Source organism: Acomys russatus, chromosome 6, assembly GCF_903995435.1.
Source record: "Acomys russatus chromosome 6, mAcoRus1.1, whole genome shotgun sequence".
NCBI classification, from domain to species: Eukaryota; Metazoa; Chordata; class Mammalia; order Rodentia; family Muridae; genus Acomys; species Acomys russatus.
Genome location: NC_067142.1, coordinates 56,849,919 through 56,865,718, shown reverse-complemented (window position 1 = coordinate 56,865,718; position 15,800 = coordinate 56,849,919). Strand labels below are relative to the sequence as shown.

At 39.8% G+C, this 15,800-nt stretch overlaps 1 protein-coding gene across 3 annotated transcripts in view; it reads left to right on the top strand.

The window, feature by feature from the left end:
• The window catches only part of Rabgap1l (RAB GTPase activating protein 1 like), a 583,034-nt gene that overhangs the window by 330,907 nt on the left and 236,327 nt on the right, over positions 1-15,800 (top strand). For all 3 annotated transcript variants that reach the window (XM_051147664.1, XM_051147665.1, XM_051147666.1), the window contains exon 14: positions 7,770-7,883. In XM_051147664.1, coding sequence (XP_051003621.1) covers positions 7,770-7,883 — 114 coding nt within the window. The remainder of the gene's footprint in view (positions 1-7,769; positions 7,884-15,800) is intronic.

Below are 15,800 nucleotides of genomic sequence, written 5' to 3'. Positions count from 1 at the left end.
AGCTGAGTTTTTATGGGGGTCTAATCACATGCAACCAGTGCTCTCCTGTATGCGTACCTGCACAGCCACCATTGCTGTTAGGGTCACTTTCAGTTTTGAGCCCATCTGGTTATCTTCAGTGCCTATTGCAACCTTTCTTTAGTCTCTGCCTCTCTCTAGAACTACATGGCTCCAACCTTCATGCTTGGCCACACTATGACCAAGGCCTCCAATGATATTTATGAGCTTAATGACTTACATCTAAATATCCAGTGTCAAAGGCCGGTGTTCTTTTTTTCTTCACCACCCATCTGCATTTTTCACATAATAAAAAAAGCACACAAGGCCAAAATGAAATGGTGGGTCATAAAACTGAGGCTATACAGATGAAGTCAGATGAACTAGCTCTTCATTACCCACTGAATTCAATTAAAATGTTTTTATTTAAGATCACCTTTTTACACTCTGTATCCACTCAATGTCCTCTTGTATGAATTCCCTTCTTAGTCACTTAGGATTATATCCCCAGAGGATGTCCAGTGTTCTCCTGCTATGAGCAGCTGCATCCCCACCATTGCTGTCAGGGTCACAGACTTTCAGCTCTGAGCCCATGTATCTTCAGCGCCTGTTGCAGCCTGCCTGTATCTCATATGAAATGCCACTATGCCACTTGACTGCTTTTGAAACCATTGTTCTATTGAGCTTCTACAGTCAATATTGCCCATATGAATTATTTGTCTCTCATCATGTATTTCCTTCCGTCATTATTTATTCCTACTCATCTCCAGGAGTAGATGTTAAGCCTCCTGCTGTTTAGAAACCAAAAAGACTCGTCTTTTCTGTTATTCCTTTACATACTATTGCAGTGCCTTGTTGCACATAAACACATGTTAAACAAAACTGTAAATGGGTAAAAACTGTAAACAGATACATGTGTAACTACAAGTATATTATTAAATATATAAGTTGAAGCATTTTGTAAATTATATCATCTAAATTGTATTTTAGAAGTTTTTGAGATAATGATAATAAAAAAATGGATCTCTTTTGTTTGTTTGTTTGTTGAAGACATTTTGCAAACAAAGTGGTTACGGAATGCTTTAAAACATTAGAGTATGTCATCCCACCCCACCTTCCCTGATGTTAATGTTCATTCCCTAAGCATTTATGTTTTCACTCAGAAAGCAAATACACTGAAGTATTAGCCTCTCTACACTGTCCTGTCTTACATTTTAATATATTTTCCACTAACCACCACTACTACATATTTATTTAAGGCCTTTTTCCTTTCTTTGAAAATATATTCTCTCTCTCTCTCTGTCTCTCTCTCTCCCTCTTCTCTCTCTCTCTCTCTCTTTCTTTCTCTCTCTCTCTCCCCTCCTCTCTCTTCTCTCTCTATCTGTCTCTCCCTCTGTCTTTCTCTCTCTCTGTCTGTCTCTCTCTCCCCCTCTCCTCTCTCTTCTCTTCTCTCTCTCTCTTTGTCTGTCTCTCCCTCTGTCTGTCTCTCTGTCTCTCTCTCCCCCCTCCTCTCTCTTCTCTCTCTCTCTGTCTGTCTCTCCATCTGTCTGTCTCTCTCTCTGTCTCTCTCCTGTCTCTGTCTCTCTCCCCCCTCCTCTCTCTCTCTCTCTCTCTCTCTGTCTGTCTCTCCCTCTGTCTGTCTCTCTCTCTCTCTCTCTCTCTGTCTCTGTCTCTCTCTCCCCTCTCTCCCCTCTCCCTCCCCCTCCCCCTCCTCCTCTCTCTCTTCTCTCTCTCTGTCCCCCCTCTCCCTCTCTCTTCTCTCTCTCTCTCTCTTTGTCTGTCTCTCCCTCTGTCTGTCTCTCTCTCTCTGTCTCTGTCTCTCTCTCCCCCCTCCTCTCTCTTCTCTTTCTCTCTGTCTGTCTCTCCCTCTGTCTGCCTCTCTCTCTGTCTGTCTGTCTCTGTCTCTCTCTCTCCCCCTCTCCTCTCTCTTCTCTTCTCTCTCTCCCTCTGTCTCTCTGTCTCTCTCTGTGTCTCTGTCTCTCTCTCTCTCTGTCTCTCTGTCTCTCTCTCTCACACACACACATGCACACACACACACACACACACACACACACACACACACAGCTAACAACTGTATGCTCAATATCTAGACTAGGTCTGATTCTTAGTATTAAGAAAAGTGCTTGCTGAAGACACAAATGATTTCAAACTGTATAGCAAATTGAAAGCTTGTTTTATATGCATTTGACTTTTTGTCACCCATTTTAAGGTATAACTGAGGTCAAAGCATTTCAGAAAAGAAGAATTTAGAGTGCTCAGCAGAGTGATAGATGCCTTTTAAAAGCTCTAAAATGCATTCATTGTATGAAATAAGTGTGTGGATTGTTTAAACCCTATAAAATAATTATCAGATTGTATCTTTATCAGAGAGAACGTCATATTTTTTTGCAATAACAAAATGTTATTTTATTTATTTTTAATTTATATATTCACTTTACAGCCTGATTGTAGCACCATGACTCCTCTTTTCCTGATCTGTCTCACACCTTCTTTCCCCTATCTCCCCTCCATTTCGCCTCAGAAAAGGGGAGCCCCCCATCAACCCACTCTGGTACATCAATTTGTATCAGGATTGAGTACACCCTCTTCCACTGAGGCCAGACAAAGCAGCCCTGTTAGGAGGAAGAGATCAAAACAGGCAGCAGTGTCCATGTCATAGACAGCACCCAATCAACTTACTAGGGGACCCATATGAAGATCAAACTGACCATTGATTACGTACATACGTGTCAGGGCCCTAGGTTCAGTCCATGCATGCTCTTTGCCTGGTGCTTCTGTCTCTGTAAGCCCCATGGGTCTAGGTTAGTTGACCATGTTGGTGTTCTTGTGGCATTCTCATCCCCTCTGGGTCCTTCTATTCTTCCTCCTCACTCTTCTACAGAACTCCTCGAGCTCTGTCTAATGCTTGCCTGTGAGTTTCAACATGACTCAATCAGCTCATGCATGGGGCCTCTCAGAGAACAGCTATGCTAGGATCCTGTCTGTAAGCACAGCAAAGTATCCTTAACAGTGTCAGGGGTTGGCTCTCTCCCATGGAGTGGGTCTCAGGATGGGCCAGGCATTGGTTAGACAGTCCCTCAGTCTCTACTCTATCTTCATCTCTGCACATCTTATAGGCAGAGTAAATTTTGGATCAAAGTTTTAAAATGTTATTTTTCTTCTTGCATGATACATATAGAACTATTTTGTAAAATTTTATGATTTGAAGAGTTTAAGAGAATAATTTGATAAATCATAATCCAATAATGTAAGAAATCATATAAGGCTAGGAATATGCTTAACTTAAAATTTAAGGGCACGAATCTCAGCCATTTTTCTTAAAGAAGCATATTTCCTGCTGATAGAGGCTCAACATCACCTTGTGTCCTATTTGATCCTTGAATTTGGAATAGTGAACTCATAGCAGCCCCGAGAATGAATGCAGAGCAGAGTCTAGGTTTAATATTTTTCAGATATGTTCTTGAGTCTAAATGTAGTCCTCTATGTGTGTTAGCTCTGTCCATGGTCTGCAGTGTCCAGATCTGCAGTGCTAGAGTCTCAGTGAGGCACTTCCCGTTCCCACCGTGGCACTTGGCACCCATCATAACTGTTACTGCTCTGTAAGTCCACTTCCTCCTCACCTTCCTATCCCTGCCCCTTTAGTTCTTTCTGTTTTTATTTTTATGTTTAGATACATGGTACCATTATCTAGTTCTGGCTGTCCTTAAACTCAGTATGTAGATCAGGCTAACCTTCAGCTCACAAAGATAAGCTTACCTCCCTTCCCCAAGTGCTGGCATTAAAAGTGTGTGCCACTACACCTTTAGTTCTGTCTGGCTTTAGTTCTTATAGGTGCCACACTCCACCAAGAGATTTTTTTAATTTGCTCGATAATTTGTGTCAGGCATGACTCAGAGATGTTAGGAAGCATGTATATGCTGTTTCTAACAAGAAACTTATTCATAATACGTTAATTCAATTTTTGCCTTTATATACCTGACTTATGTTAAGACTCCTCTTCATATTCAAGAGATACAACTGGCAATGATTCAGCATTTTTGCTACTGTTTGTTGCTCATGATTTTAGCAGCATGTTTGAAATCAGACTACACTTCAAACTTTCTCATTTCATCTCTGGCTCTTTGGATTTTTGGCAAACATCAAGGCAGATAAATGAGACCCACCACTGCAAACCCATCTGCTTTCAGGGACATGCAAGCATGCCAGTTTGTGATGTTTTATCATCCAACATAGAACTGAAGGAAGTTCCCTGTAGAGTAAGAATAGAAGACACATTCTAAGGTCAAAACTTTTTTAGCTCTGAATCATTTATCTTCCTACTGATTGTGGCTAGCAGTGGTTCACACTGGCATTTTTAATAGCTCTGACAGATTGGAATGATGCTCATAAAGTTGGACAGATAGTATGGTAGATACGAAGTGACAGCACAGCTTATGCTTTAGGGGTGACAATAGAGACTAATAAGAAAAGTACTGTCATGGTGTTAGGCATATGAAAAAGCCCAGGTGTAGACAGGTGTTTCACTTCTCATAAGGCCATGTGTGAAAATAGTCATTCTCACCATAATGGCTTTTTAGTTTTTGGCAGCTCAGAAATTGTTTTATAAAAAATAATAGGATGTGGGTCTTCCAAGCTTGTCTTCCTAATGCTTCTTGGCATTGGAATGCTGTTCACTTCTTTGTCTACAAGAAGCAAGTGAGTAGTGACTCTTTTCTGGTAGGAATTAGGAGAGTCACGCCAGGTCTGCAAGTGACACTGGATGAATATCTCATGCATTGTTCTGGATTGGAAACTTGAATTTGAATACTATTTAAGATAAAAACAAACTCTAGTTTGTCTCTTTGAATTGGTTTTAAAGTGATATTCAACAAACTGCATGGTTGGACAATGGATTTTGTCTATGAGAGATTGTTGCCTTTTTAAAAGATAGATTTAATTTTAATACTTAAAAATTTTGAAAAAATAGAAAATTTGGAAGGCACTGTGTAAATACACAGTGATGCTACTCATGCAAGCAGTTTCTAGGGCCAATGAGTCTACTGATATTTCTCCATAAATATCCTGCAAAGTCCCAAGAATTATCCTGTGGGCCACTAGGCACGGGTTTGTCCCTGAAGTTGTCCACCTATGGCAGTTATGATTTTATTCATCACCTTTTCAAGCAGGGTATAAGTGAAATTGGTCATTGTATGAGACCCGTGGTCAGTAAAAACTTGGGAAGTGAAATTTTCAGTCTGTGTGGTCATTGGGTTTTTATATTCAGAATCCCATATGCTAAACAAGTGCTCCACTGCTGAGATACAGATTCTTCCTTCGCTCTGTAATATAACTTTTTACGTATTAACATTCTACTTACCCTTTTCCAGACCTCTCCCAAATCGTCACTGTTAGAAAATTCATTTCCTTGTCAAGTATCAATTTTCTGTGTATCTATTCCTTTTACTCAAGCTGCTTAAACCAGTTCCATGTTTATTCACTTCAGTATTCCATTCCTGAAAGCCATCAGAATGTCCTCTGAACTGACTTTTCGAATGTGTGGTAGCAAATTGGGAACTTGTCATTTGCTTCCTTTCTTTCTCTACATGATATAAGATCTAATTACCACCCAGCAGGAAGTAGCAGCTGAAGTGAAAAGGCAGCAGAGAAGGTCCTGACTTACTGGGCTGATCAGCTGCCTTCTCCTTGTGTCCTTCTTAGCTACAAACAGAGGGGACCAGCATCATTAAAGCATCTCCAGTTCTAAACATCTTTCCCTTGCTGATATAAGGCGGGAAAGGGGATTTGTTCAGTCTTGGAGGAAGCAAGACATTAAACAATACATTTAATGTGCAATTAGCAATCTTTGATGCATCTCTGAATTGTACGAAGTATTTTCATCATTAAAATCACTCAGAGTGTTTTCCTGACATTTAAGTAGAGATAAAACAAAGATTTTCAGGGTTAAACTAAAATTAAGGTAATAATCAATCTTTTTAATAAGGTTCAGAATTTCACACATTTTTAAGCCTTTGTTTTTTAACTCTCTATAACAATATTTCTTAAAATCATGCTTAAACTGTAGATTATAGGATTCCTGTTTGTAGATGGATTAGTTTTGTAGTTAGTCTAGTATATGTCTGTATGTGTGTGTGTTGGGGAGGAGCATGTAATGTTCTTTAAAGGACTGTGGTCAATGGTTCATTTACCATACTGTCCATGAATTGAAAAATAGAAAACACATTCTTTAGCAGATGTAAAGAAATATGTGCTCTATTATTCTGAAATACACGTTATTATGGCAATTCTAGAGGGAGAATATGTATACCAACCCTGAGAGTGCAGCTAGGCATGGTGACACATGCTTAAACCCCAACACTCGGGCAATGGAGGCAGGAGAAGCAAGTCCAGGGCTAGCCACGACTGCATGAGAGCCTGTCTTTAAAATAACCCAAAAGACAAAGCAACTACCAAACCAAACCTAAAAATGTGTATATTCTCTAACTAGCTGCTGAACTTCTAAGAATTTATCCTTGAAAACACACACACACACACACACACACACACACACACACACACACACACACATACAGACATGCACACACACACACATGCGCGCGCACAGACACACACACACAGACACACACAGACACGCACACACACACACGCGCGCACACACAGACACACACACACACACACACACACACACACACACACACACACACGAGGCTGAAGAGATGGCTAATGGCTCAAAGAGTTGCTTTTCTAGAAGACCTGAGTTCAATTCACAACACTCATGTCTTATGGTTCACAACTTCCTGGTAACTCCAATTTCAGGGACTTCGCTACCTTCTTCTGCCTTTTATGGACGCTGTCATACATGTGATATAATTGCTCAGAAACACACATATAAACCTAAATAAAACAGTAAATTAGAAATCTTTAAAACAACAAAATTTGGGAGGTATAAAAATGTGTCTTTATGAAATAGAAAAATAGGCTAATATTAAAGAAATTATAGTATGCCTGAAAACAGACAGGTCCTTTTTAAATCCTGATTCTAAGAGAACATCATATAGTTACATGTATTGGTAAAGGACAATCAGCAAGGGAAAGAATCATATGGTTTGTCTTTGGAGATGTGTGTGTACAAATTTATTTTATTTCTCTGTTTCTCATACAAACAAACACACATTCTTTAGGCAGGACATGAAAGGACATAATTGGTGGTGGCATTTATTTTAGGGGGAGTAATAAAACTGTGTTAGGAGCATAGAATTTTAGCTGTGCATGATAGCACATAGCTTCAATCACAGCACTCAGGGAGGTAGAGGCAGGCAAATCTTTGTGACTTCGAGGCCAGCCTGGTCTACAAAGCGGGTCCAGGACAGCCAAGGCTTCACAGAGAAACCCTGTCTCAAAAAAAACAAAACAAAACAAAACAAAAACAAAAAAGAAGAGAGTTTTTTACTACATCATGGGCACATGTATGTGGGGATATGCATGCATGTAGAACTTAGGGGACTTGCAATAGTTGGTTCTCTCCTACCAACGTACGGGTCCTAGGGATCTAACTCAGGTCATCAGATTTTGGTTACAGATACTTTTACTTGCTGAGCCATTTTCCTGTCTCTCCCTGAAGACTTTTTTTTTAAAAGCCTTGTTTTTTAGGTATATTTTTTATAACCTTTAAATTTATGTATACACACACACACACACACACACACACACACAATTTTACATAATTGAAAGTAAAGTTTTACATGAGTAATCAACTCTCCTTTTTTCCTTTTTAGGACTCTTCACAGGAGAGCGTGATTACTCGAGATATTCATCGCACATTTCCTGCACACGATTACTTCAAAGACACTGGAGGAGACGGCCAGGAATCTCTCTACAAGATCTGCAAGGTAGGACTCTAGCCTCACTGCTGATTTGATGTTCAGGGCTGGTTTTTAGAAGCCTATTATAAGATTGTTATATTTTGTTACTGTTTCATGTTTTCTTTGCATGTATTCTCTGCTTACACATACTCCACCAGATGCTCTACACTAAACCTGGAAGGTGACCTTCCTGCTTCCTGTTCTGCCAAGGAGGCACAGCACAATCCCAGTTTGTGTAGCAGGAAAGGAACAGAAGGTCCCCTCAGATGAGATAATGGAGAATTGTCTCCACTTTTTGACTATAGGCAAACGTGAGAGCTGGTGTGGGCCACTTGTTGAGTCCTGGCAAGTTCCTACATGCTTTGTGTGGTGCTCATTTTGAAATCTTTCATTTTCTTCATCATTAGTAGACTTAGAAAAGCTGCTTTGTAGTATGTACTCAAAGATTCTGTAAGGGGAGAAGAGCCATTAACTGACTGATTTCTCAAGTTAAATCAGAGATTCAGAGTGACTCCTGATAGGCATAAGTATTGTCCTCCCCTGCAGTTCTCATAGAGCTTGTCCGTGGACAGTCCCTAAATGATCAAGTTATCCTTTCTAAGTGTTATCGAAGGCTGTAACTATTCTGAAGTATTCACACATCAATTTCATTTGGTAGCTACTAGTTTTTGGTTGCTTGGTTGGTTTGGTTTGGTTTTGATACAGAAACGCTTGCCTGAATTGCTAACAAGAACAGTTGTTAAACTTTGGGAGTGGAAATGACATATCTTTCAGTAAAATGCTTCGTGCATACTCTGGTTGTCTCCTTTTCATACTCTTCTTTCCTTCCTTCCTCTTGTCTTCTTTCTCTACCCCTCCCTCCTCCTTTTCCTTCTCTTCCTTCTACCCCCTCTCCTTTCCCTCTCTCCCTCCTCTGCTTTTCTTTCTCATTTCTCTCCTCTTTCTCTTCCCTTCTCACCTCTCTGGCTTGCTCGCACTCCTGATCTATTTCCAAATATTATCTACAGATCAGAAAGAGGTCTGTGGCCTTTGTTCAAGGGTATGGTCTCTGCTTATCACAGACAGGCTCTGGCATTGATCTTGAGCACTAAATTAACATAATACAATTAAGTAAGTAAAAAAATAAATCTATTTTTGCATCAGTCTTCTTTTTGAGCCAGAAATATGTAAATTATTTAAAATGAGTGTTGTATACTAATTGCTATAAAATTTAGTTTAAAATTTAAAACTTAGAAAGTTTAAAAATTATCAAAAATACAGTATATTCATTATATACTTATTAAAAAGTAAAAAAAATTATGACAGTTTTTTTTCTACCAGTTTAAAATTTCTATAAGTAAGTTAGCTTCTGGTTCATATAAAAAATGTAGGAAGTTTTATAAAGTTCCTAAGTTGATTTAGAAGAATCTGGCTTGCGACATATGAAGTAGCATTTTCCCCCAACACTTAGTATATCTTCAGGTAATTAGTGGCTTTTCCCTCACTTTTTCTCTGCTGATACTACTTTTTTCCTATGACTAAAACATGCGGCTCTATAGTCTTTCAGTTCTGGTTTCCTATTTGGATCCATTGTACTAAAAGTAGTATTTACTTCATTATATAATAGTTAAAAGAAAAATCTCTGGAAAATATTAGAACACAAAGATAAAGGTTCGCTGATGAGCGTGTGTAAATTCTTGGTATCCTTTGCTTCGTTGTTGTGATAATAATCCAAATCTGGTCCTTTACAGAGTAGTCCTTAAAGCATTTATATACACATTGCACAGTCACCTTAGACTCTGCATCTGTTTTACCTCATAGATAGTGCTCAAGCTCTTTCTGAATGAAGTATGTTACAAAATATGGATCTAAAATACTTACTGAGGAGTAGCATGAATTTTACTAAATTTTTGAATATGTGGAAAATGAAGATAAGGGATCAAGCAAGTTTTTAAAGAATCTAATCATATACATATATATAATTTTACAATATGTTGTGTCGTATACGTTAGTGTGTGTGTGTGTGTGAGAGAGAGAGAGAGAGAGAGAGAGAGAGAATATTGTAGAACTTAAAATATGTTAGAGCTGTACTGCATGGACCACTTGGTTTGTGACTGACCTGTTTTTTGTTGTTGTTTTTGTTTGGTTTTTTTTCCCCTTGACTCACTATTATTTAGTAGTCTGGGCTTGTCAGGAAACCTTAGTTGGTCGTATAATATAAAATAGTTGTACATAATTATCATATATATATATTATATAGTATTTGCATAACTAGTATAGGACTGAATATTCCTTTCAAACATCTTTCTCCACTTTTCTTGCCTGTTAAAAATTAATTTATTTACTCTGTGAGTGTCAATTTGCAGGAGGATATGTGTGTACATGTGAAGGTCAGGGGACCATTTGCAGGAGTTGAATCTTATTCTACCTTGTGAGCCCCAGGGACCAAACTCAGGTTATCAGGCTGCTGCTCCACTTGTGTGCCCTAATTTGTTTTTTTAATCCAATGGAAGTCACAGACCTTTCATTTTATAACTCTCATCCCATACCTCTATTAGTTATTCTGTGTAAACTAAAGGCCCCTGAGTGAAACTTACCTGCTTTAGTTTTTTTGTTTTTGTTTTTGTTTTTCATTGTATGTTAATATTCAGCAACATGCCTTCTAGTTTCTTTGTGTATATCTTGTATAGACCTGAATAAACATTAATGATTCTTTGTTCTTAACATGTTACTTTTGGCATAATTTATACATAGAATAATTTCATGTCACCTGTACAAATCCTTCTTTTTCTTGTCTTATTGGGCTTTCCACAACCTCTAGTTGAGTGGTAGAATGAAATAGTGATGGTACACATCCTTGTATTGCTTCTGACTTTACAGGAATATGATTTACCACTTAGACTGGTTCATCTTAGACACACAAGCAACAGAATTCTAGACTTTTTACAAAAACAGTGTTCTCCATATGTTACTATTATAATACTTACAAATTTGCATGATTTTTGCACACATATTACCACATTTCTTTGTGATAATTCTTTATCAGTGGATATTTTCTATAGTTATAATATGCCCAGCCTTTAAATTAATCAGATATTACTAGGAATGTCTTGCTTATTGTAAACTTAGAAACCATTTCCAGGTTCAAGGATATCGTAGTCTGACCTTGTAGTTGAGAAGTTTCCTGTGGCTTTAGTGAACCCAAAACTGTTCTGAATCTTCAGATTAGAAGAGACTGCTAAACACTTGCTGTCAGGTTTTAATGGGCCTGTCAATTCCAGTTTCACTTCTTATATCTTTTTTTCAGAGCAGGAAGAAATCGAAATGATTAAAAGCTTTATCTGTTGTCATGAATTTGTTTGGAGAGTGTTGTGATGAGAGTTTAATAGTAGAACTTAGAGATTTCTGAAAATAAAAATGTTTGCTTACCTCACCCCCTATCTCTATTCAATATTATAGTTTCAGAATGCCCTTGAGGAGATAGTGACTGTACTGTTGAGCCAAGTAGCTAATTTCCAATTCCATAAGATATAAATATGCTTTAAGTAGTGAGACAACTTGGTATAATTTAGGTGCTGGACACTAAGAGTCATAGGTCAAGTTTTGATTCTCCCATAAAGCAATGATATGTCTCAGACTGGAAAATAACAGGATAAAAACTGCAGAAGAAGGGGCATGGGCCCATGCAGCGGGCTCAGGTCCACGCGGTGGACACGGGTCTGCAGAGTTCGAAAGATGAGATCCTCAATCATTCTGAGGAGGATGATTGTGTTCTAGAGCTACACAGAAATGTGCACCCCTGAGAGCAGCCTGAGTGGGAGGAAACACTTAGTGCAATGTATTAGAAATACCCAAGCCGAGATCATCCAAGATGGCATCGATCACACACTGTGTCTGATCTACAGAACATAAGTGAATGCCACCAAAGGACCATACTGAGAGCTCCAAAACACAGTGCTGGTGTTTCCCAGAAAGAAGAAAATCTTGTCATGTGGATCATCCATGCCCTCCCACCGCAGGACCATGGAACCACGCTCTGGCGAGCTCCCAGCAATCCTGGGTAGCTGCTGCAGCAGCTGCTGCTGCTTTTCGGGTTGTAGCCCAGTTCATGCGGGCCAAGGAGATGGCGTTAGAGGAGGTGATGGTCAATCTGAGCAAGGGCTGCCCCGCCCACACCACAGACCTCACGGACCTCTTCTCATGGGCCTGGACCATGCTCAGTGCCAAGAGCTGGATCGTGCACAAGTAGATACTGAGTGGATATTAGGGGCAGCAGTGAGACAGGGACCCATGGTGGATGGAGCACACAATGGAACCAGGGATTCTGGAGGCGCAAAGCAACAGAGCCACCAGTTCCCAGGACAAGAAGCTGAGCTGGGTCAACATCAATGGTTTCTGCTAGCTACTCAAGGAAGACTTTGAGGGACCTCCACTTGCCACCTGCTTGATGGCCCACAAGATCCAGTACTCACAGGAGTAGGAGGTCATCCAGGCCTTGATGGCCAGCAACAATCTGGTGAATTGAATGGGAGCAGGAGAGCGACCCTCAGGATACAAGAACAGGAGAGTTGGCCCTGAGGATGTGGGAGCAGGTAAGCCAGCCCTGGGGACATGGGAGACTAAGAGCTGGCCCTGCCTTGAGGACACAGGAGCAGGAGAGCTGGCCTTGCCTCAAGGACATGGGAGTGGTAGAGCAAGCCCTGTCATGATGACATGGGAGCAAGAGAGAGGGTTCTGTCCTGAGGACACTGGAGCAGGTTAGCCAGCCCTTCCTTGAGGACACAGAAGCAGGAGATCTGGCCCTGCCCCGAGGACATGGGAGTAGGAGAGTAGGCCCTGCCCTGAGGACAGGGGAGCAGAAGAGCTACTGAGGCCATGGGAGCAGGGGAGCAGGCCCTATCCTAAGGACAAGGGAGTGGTCCCTGATCCAGGGCTCTGAGTAGACCTCATCCCAACATCTACCCCACGTATGACCTGCTGGAATACATGAAGGAGCCAGACCTGCAGATTCAAAAATTAAGAACCTCCTTGATATCCAACATCAGTCCCAGTGAGGATCCTGTAACAATAGTGTAGGCCTCAAACCAGACCCATGACTCTTAACAATGAACATTTGAATGTAAACATATGTGGACAAAAGGCTATACTGCGTGATACACTACAGCTTCTGTGACAAGATTTTTTGTTTGTCTGTTTTATTTTACTGGAGGGAGAAAAGAGATTTTGGTGCATGACATGTAACCCATAGACATTCAATGAAAGTTTAAAAAAAAAAATGCAGAAAAAAACCTTTGTTGGGTTTACTCCTCGGTAGAGATGCAGCATTCCAAAAGACTCTTCTAATTTGCTGTGATTCTAAATGCTGGTTTTTTTTAAAGATTTATTTATTATTATGTATACAGTGCTCTGCCTGCTTGTACACCTGAAGGCCAGATGAGGGCATCAGATCACATTATAGATGGTTGTGAGCCACCATTTGGTAGCTGGGAATTGAACTCAGGACCTCTGGAAGAGCAGTCAGGGCTCTTAACCTCTGAGCCATCTCTCCAGCCCTCTAAATGCTGTTTACATTTCATTCTTTTAAAGAATGACAGATAAATGCATAATCTAACAGTTACGCACTATGTCCCTTATTAGCACTCAGTAATGAAGGTACACTCTAGTGTGTGGGCTTTGCCTGGTTTTCTGTGTGTTGTTTGTGTTTGCATCACCACATGGAGTTTATATAGACTGACTTTTTGATATACATCTCTTTATAAGACCTAAGGTCACTCCATCATAAGAATCTGTTAAAACATTACTCACAACAGTATAGATTGAAGTGACTTTGAGCATTTAATTCAATTTGTGCATACTGCTCTTGTAATGTTTTGATTAGCACTAGTGATTTCTGAAAAAGCGGCTACTGCTGTGAATTTAATGAGAAAAATTGAATGTATTACAGAGAGAATCAATACTCTAGTTCATGTGAGTTAATGATTGGGTAGTATAATGTCTTATGAAAAAACAAAAATAAAGATAACTTTTATTATATTAAGTACTTCATATCAAAACACTATTGGGTTTACTTTAAAGGCTAGAGCATTTAAGGTCTTAGTTTTGGTATTAATGAAGCATACAGTTTTCAGAATTCAAACAATACTGATTTATGAATGAGGTGTAACATTAACATTGTTTTTTAGACTTGGAGAAAGTATTTATGGTTGAGAATGAATTACTTCTCCCTGAGTTAATGACATTTTTAGAATATTTTAGCTATTTTACTACTTATACTTAAATTCTCTTCTTTGGGGTACCTGAATGATCCTTAATTCAAATGAAAATATTTATCAAACTGATGATAATCTACTTTGTGTAGCTTCCTGTCTAAAGGTTTTTATTTATGTAACAAAGTTCCTAACAGGAACAGAGAGAAGATTCACTTTGTATCATAGTTATTAGTCCGTGGCCAGCTGCTTCCATGTCTATGGCCTTCAGTGGGGTGTCACACAGGCTAAACTTGGCTAAAATACAGCAGCTTGTTTAGTTGCAGGCTGGATGGAGAGAAGACAGGCAGGAAGTAGTAGAGCAAGATTTAGGGTGAAGGCCATGCTTCTAGTGACCTACTCCTTTTGTAATGCTGTACATCCTAAGGTTTCCATTGGTACCAGCCGAGGAGTAAGTGTTAGATATGTAAGCCTGTGAAGAACACTTCACACTCAAACTACAGCACCACATTTGCCTGAGCATCCCCTCAGAATCTCTCTTTTGAGCCAACCAGATTCAAAGACATGCAAGTCCTTTGGTTTGGAGGGAGATGTTCTTGGATCAAAGTGGACCCAAAGAATTTAATTCAGAATGTTCTTGCATTTGGATTCACAGCTTGTGCCCAAGCAAGATTTAACCACACAGTCTCAATAAGAGTAAAATTAATAGTGGCAAGAAAATGAAGGAGACTTCGTTGTGGTTACTTTGGGAAGAAAGCCAAGAGATCTGGTGAATCTCTGAAGTCTATCTTAATGGTTGCTGTTCTTTAAGTGGAATTAAAGTTTAAATAGAGGACCAAAAAGATATGAAGGATATGATCATCTAACTCATCCTGGTTAAGGTGTGGTCCTGGCCACCACTGACCCAGAGATCCTTGTCTAGGCTTTAGTTTCATCATTTAAAGGGAGGCAGAGGCAGGTGGATCGCTGTGAGTTCGAGGCCAGCCTGGTCTACAAAGTGAGTCCAGGATGGCCAAGGCTACACAGAGAAACCCTGTCTCGAAAAAAACCAATAAATAAATAAATAAATAAATAAATAAATAAATAAAATGAAGTGGTCTGAGCTGGGCGTGGTGACGCATGCCTTTAATCCCAGCACTCGGGAGGTAGAGACAGGCAGATCACTGTGAGTTTGAGGTCAGCCTGGTCTACAAAGGGAGTCCAAGACAGCCAAGGCTACACAGAGAAACCCTGTCTTGAAAAAGCAAATAAATAAATAAAACAAATAAAAATAATAAATAAAAATTGAGTGGTCTGGCAGGTTGTTAGGACTGTGTAGAATCTCTTTCCAGGGGACAAGTTCCCCTCTGGCTGGAGCCTTTTTGTTCTCCCTGTATGAGATTCCTAAGGAAATTATCATACTGGGGCATTGTTTCTAATTGAGACACAGTTTCTGCCAGGGCAGTTACAAGCAGCACCTTGGAGGATTGATTCAGTAACCCCTTAAAGAATTAAACAGACTGTTAAATTTTGTGCAGATCACCTCTCTTTCTCTTGCGTTCTGGTGAGTGTCTTTGAATTAGGACATTTTCTAAGGCAGATCTAAATATTGGCTGCCTAAGATTCCTTTGAACCCCTGGGCCTACCTGCTCTGCCAGCACATCCTTAAAAACACTCTATTAAGTGTTTTCAGTAGACCTTGAGGGACAGTAGTGTATTCTCAAAGCAGATTAACTTTCCTAAGGAAAAATGTATTCTTTCAAGTCTTCTTAATGTTGAG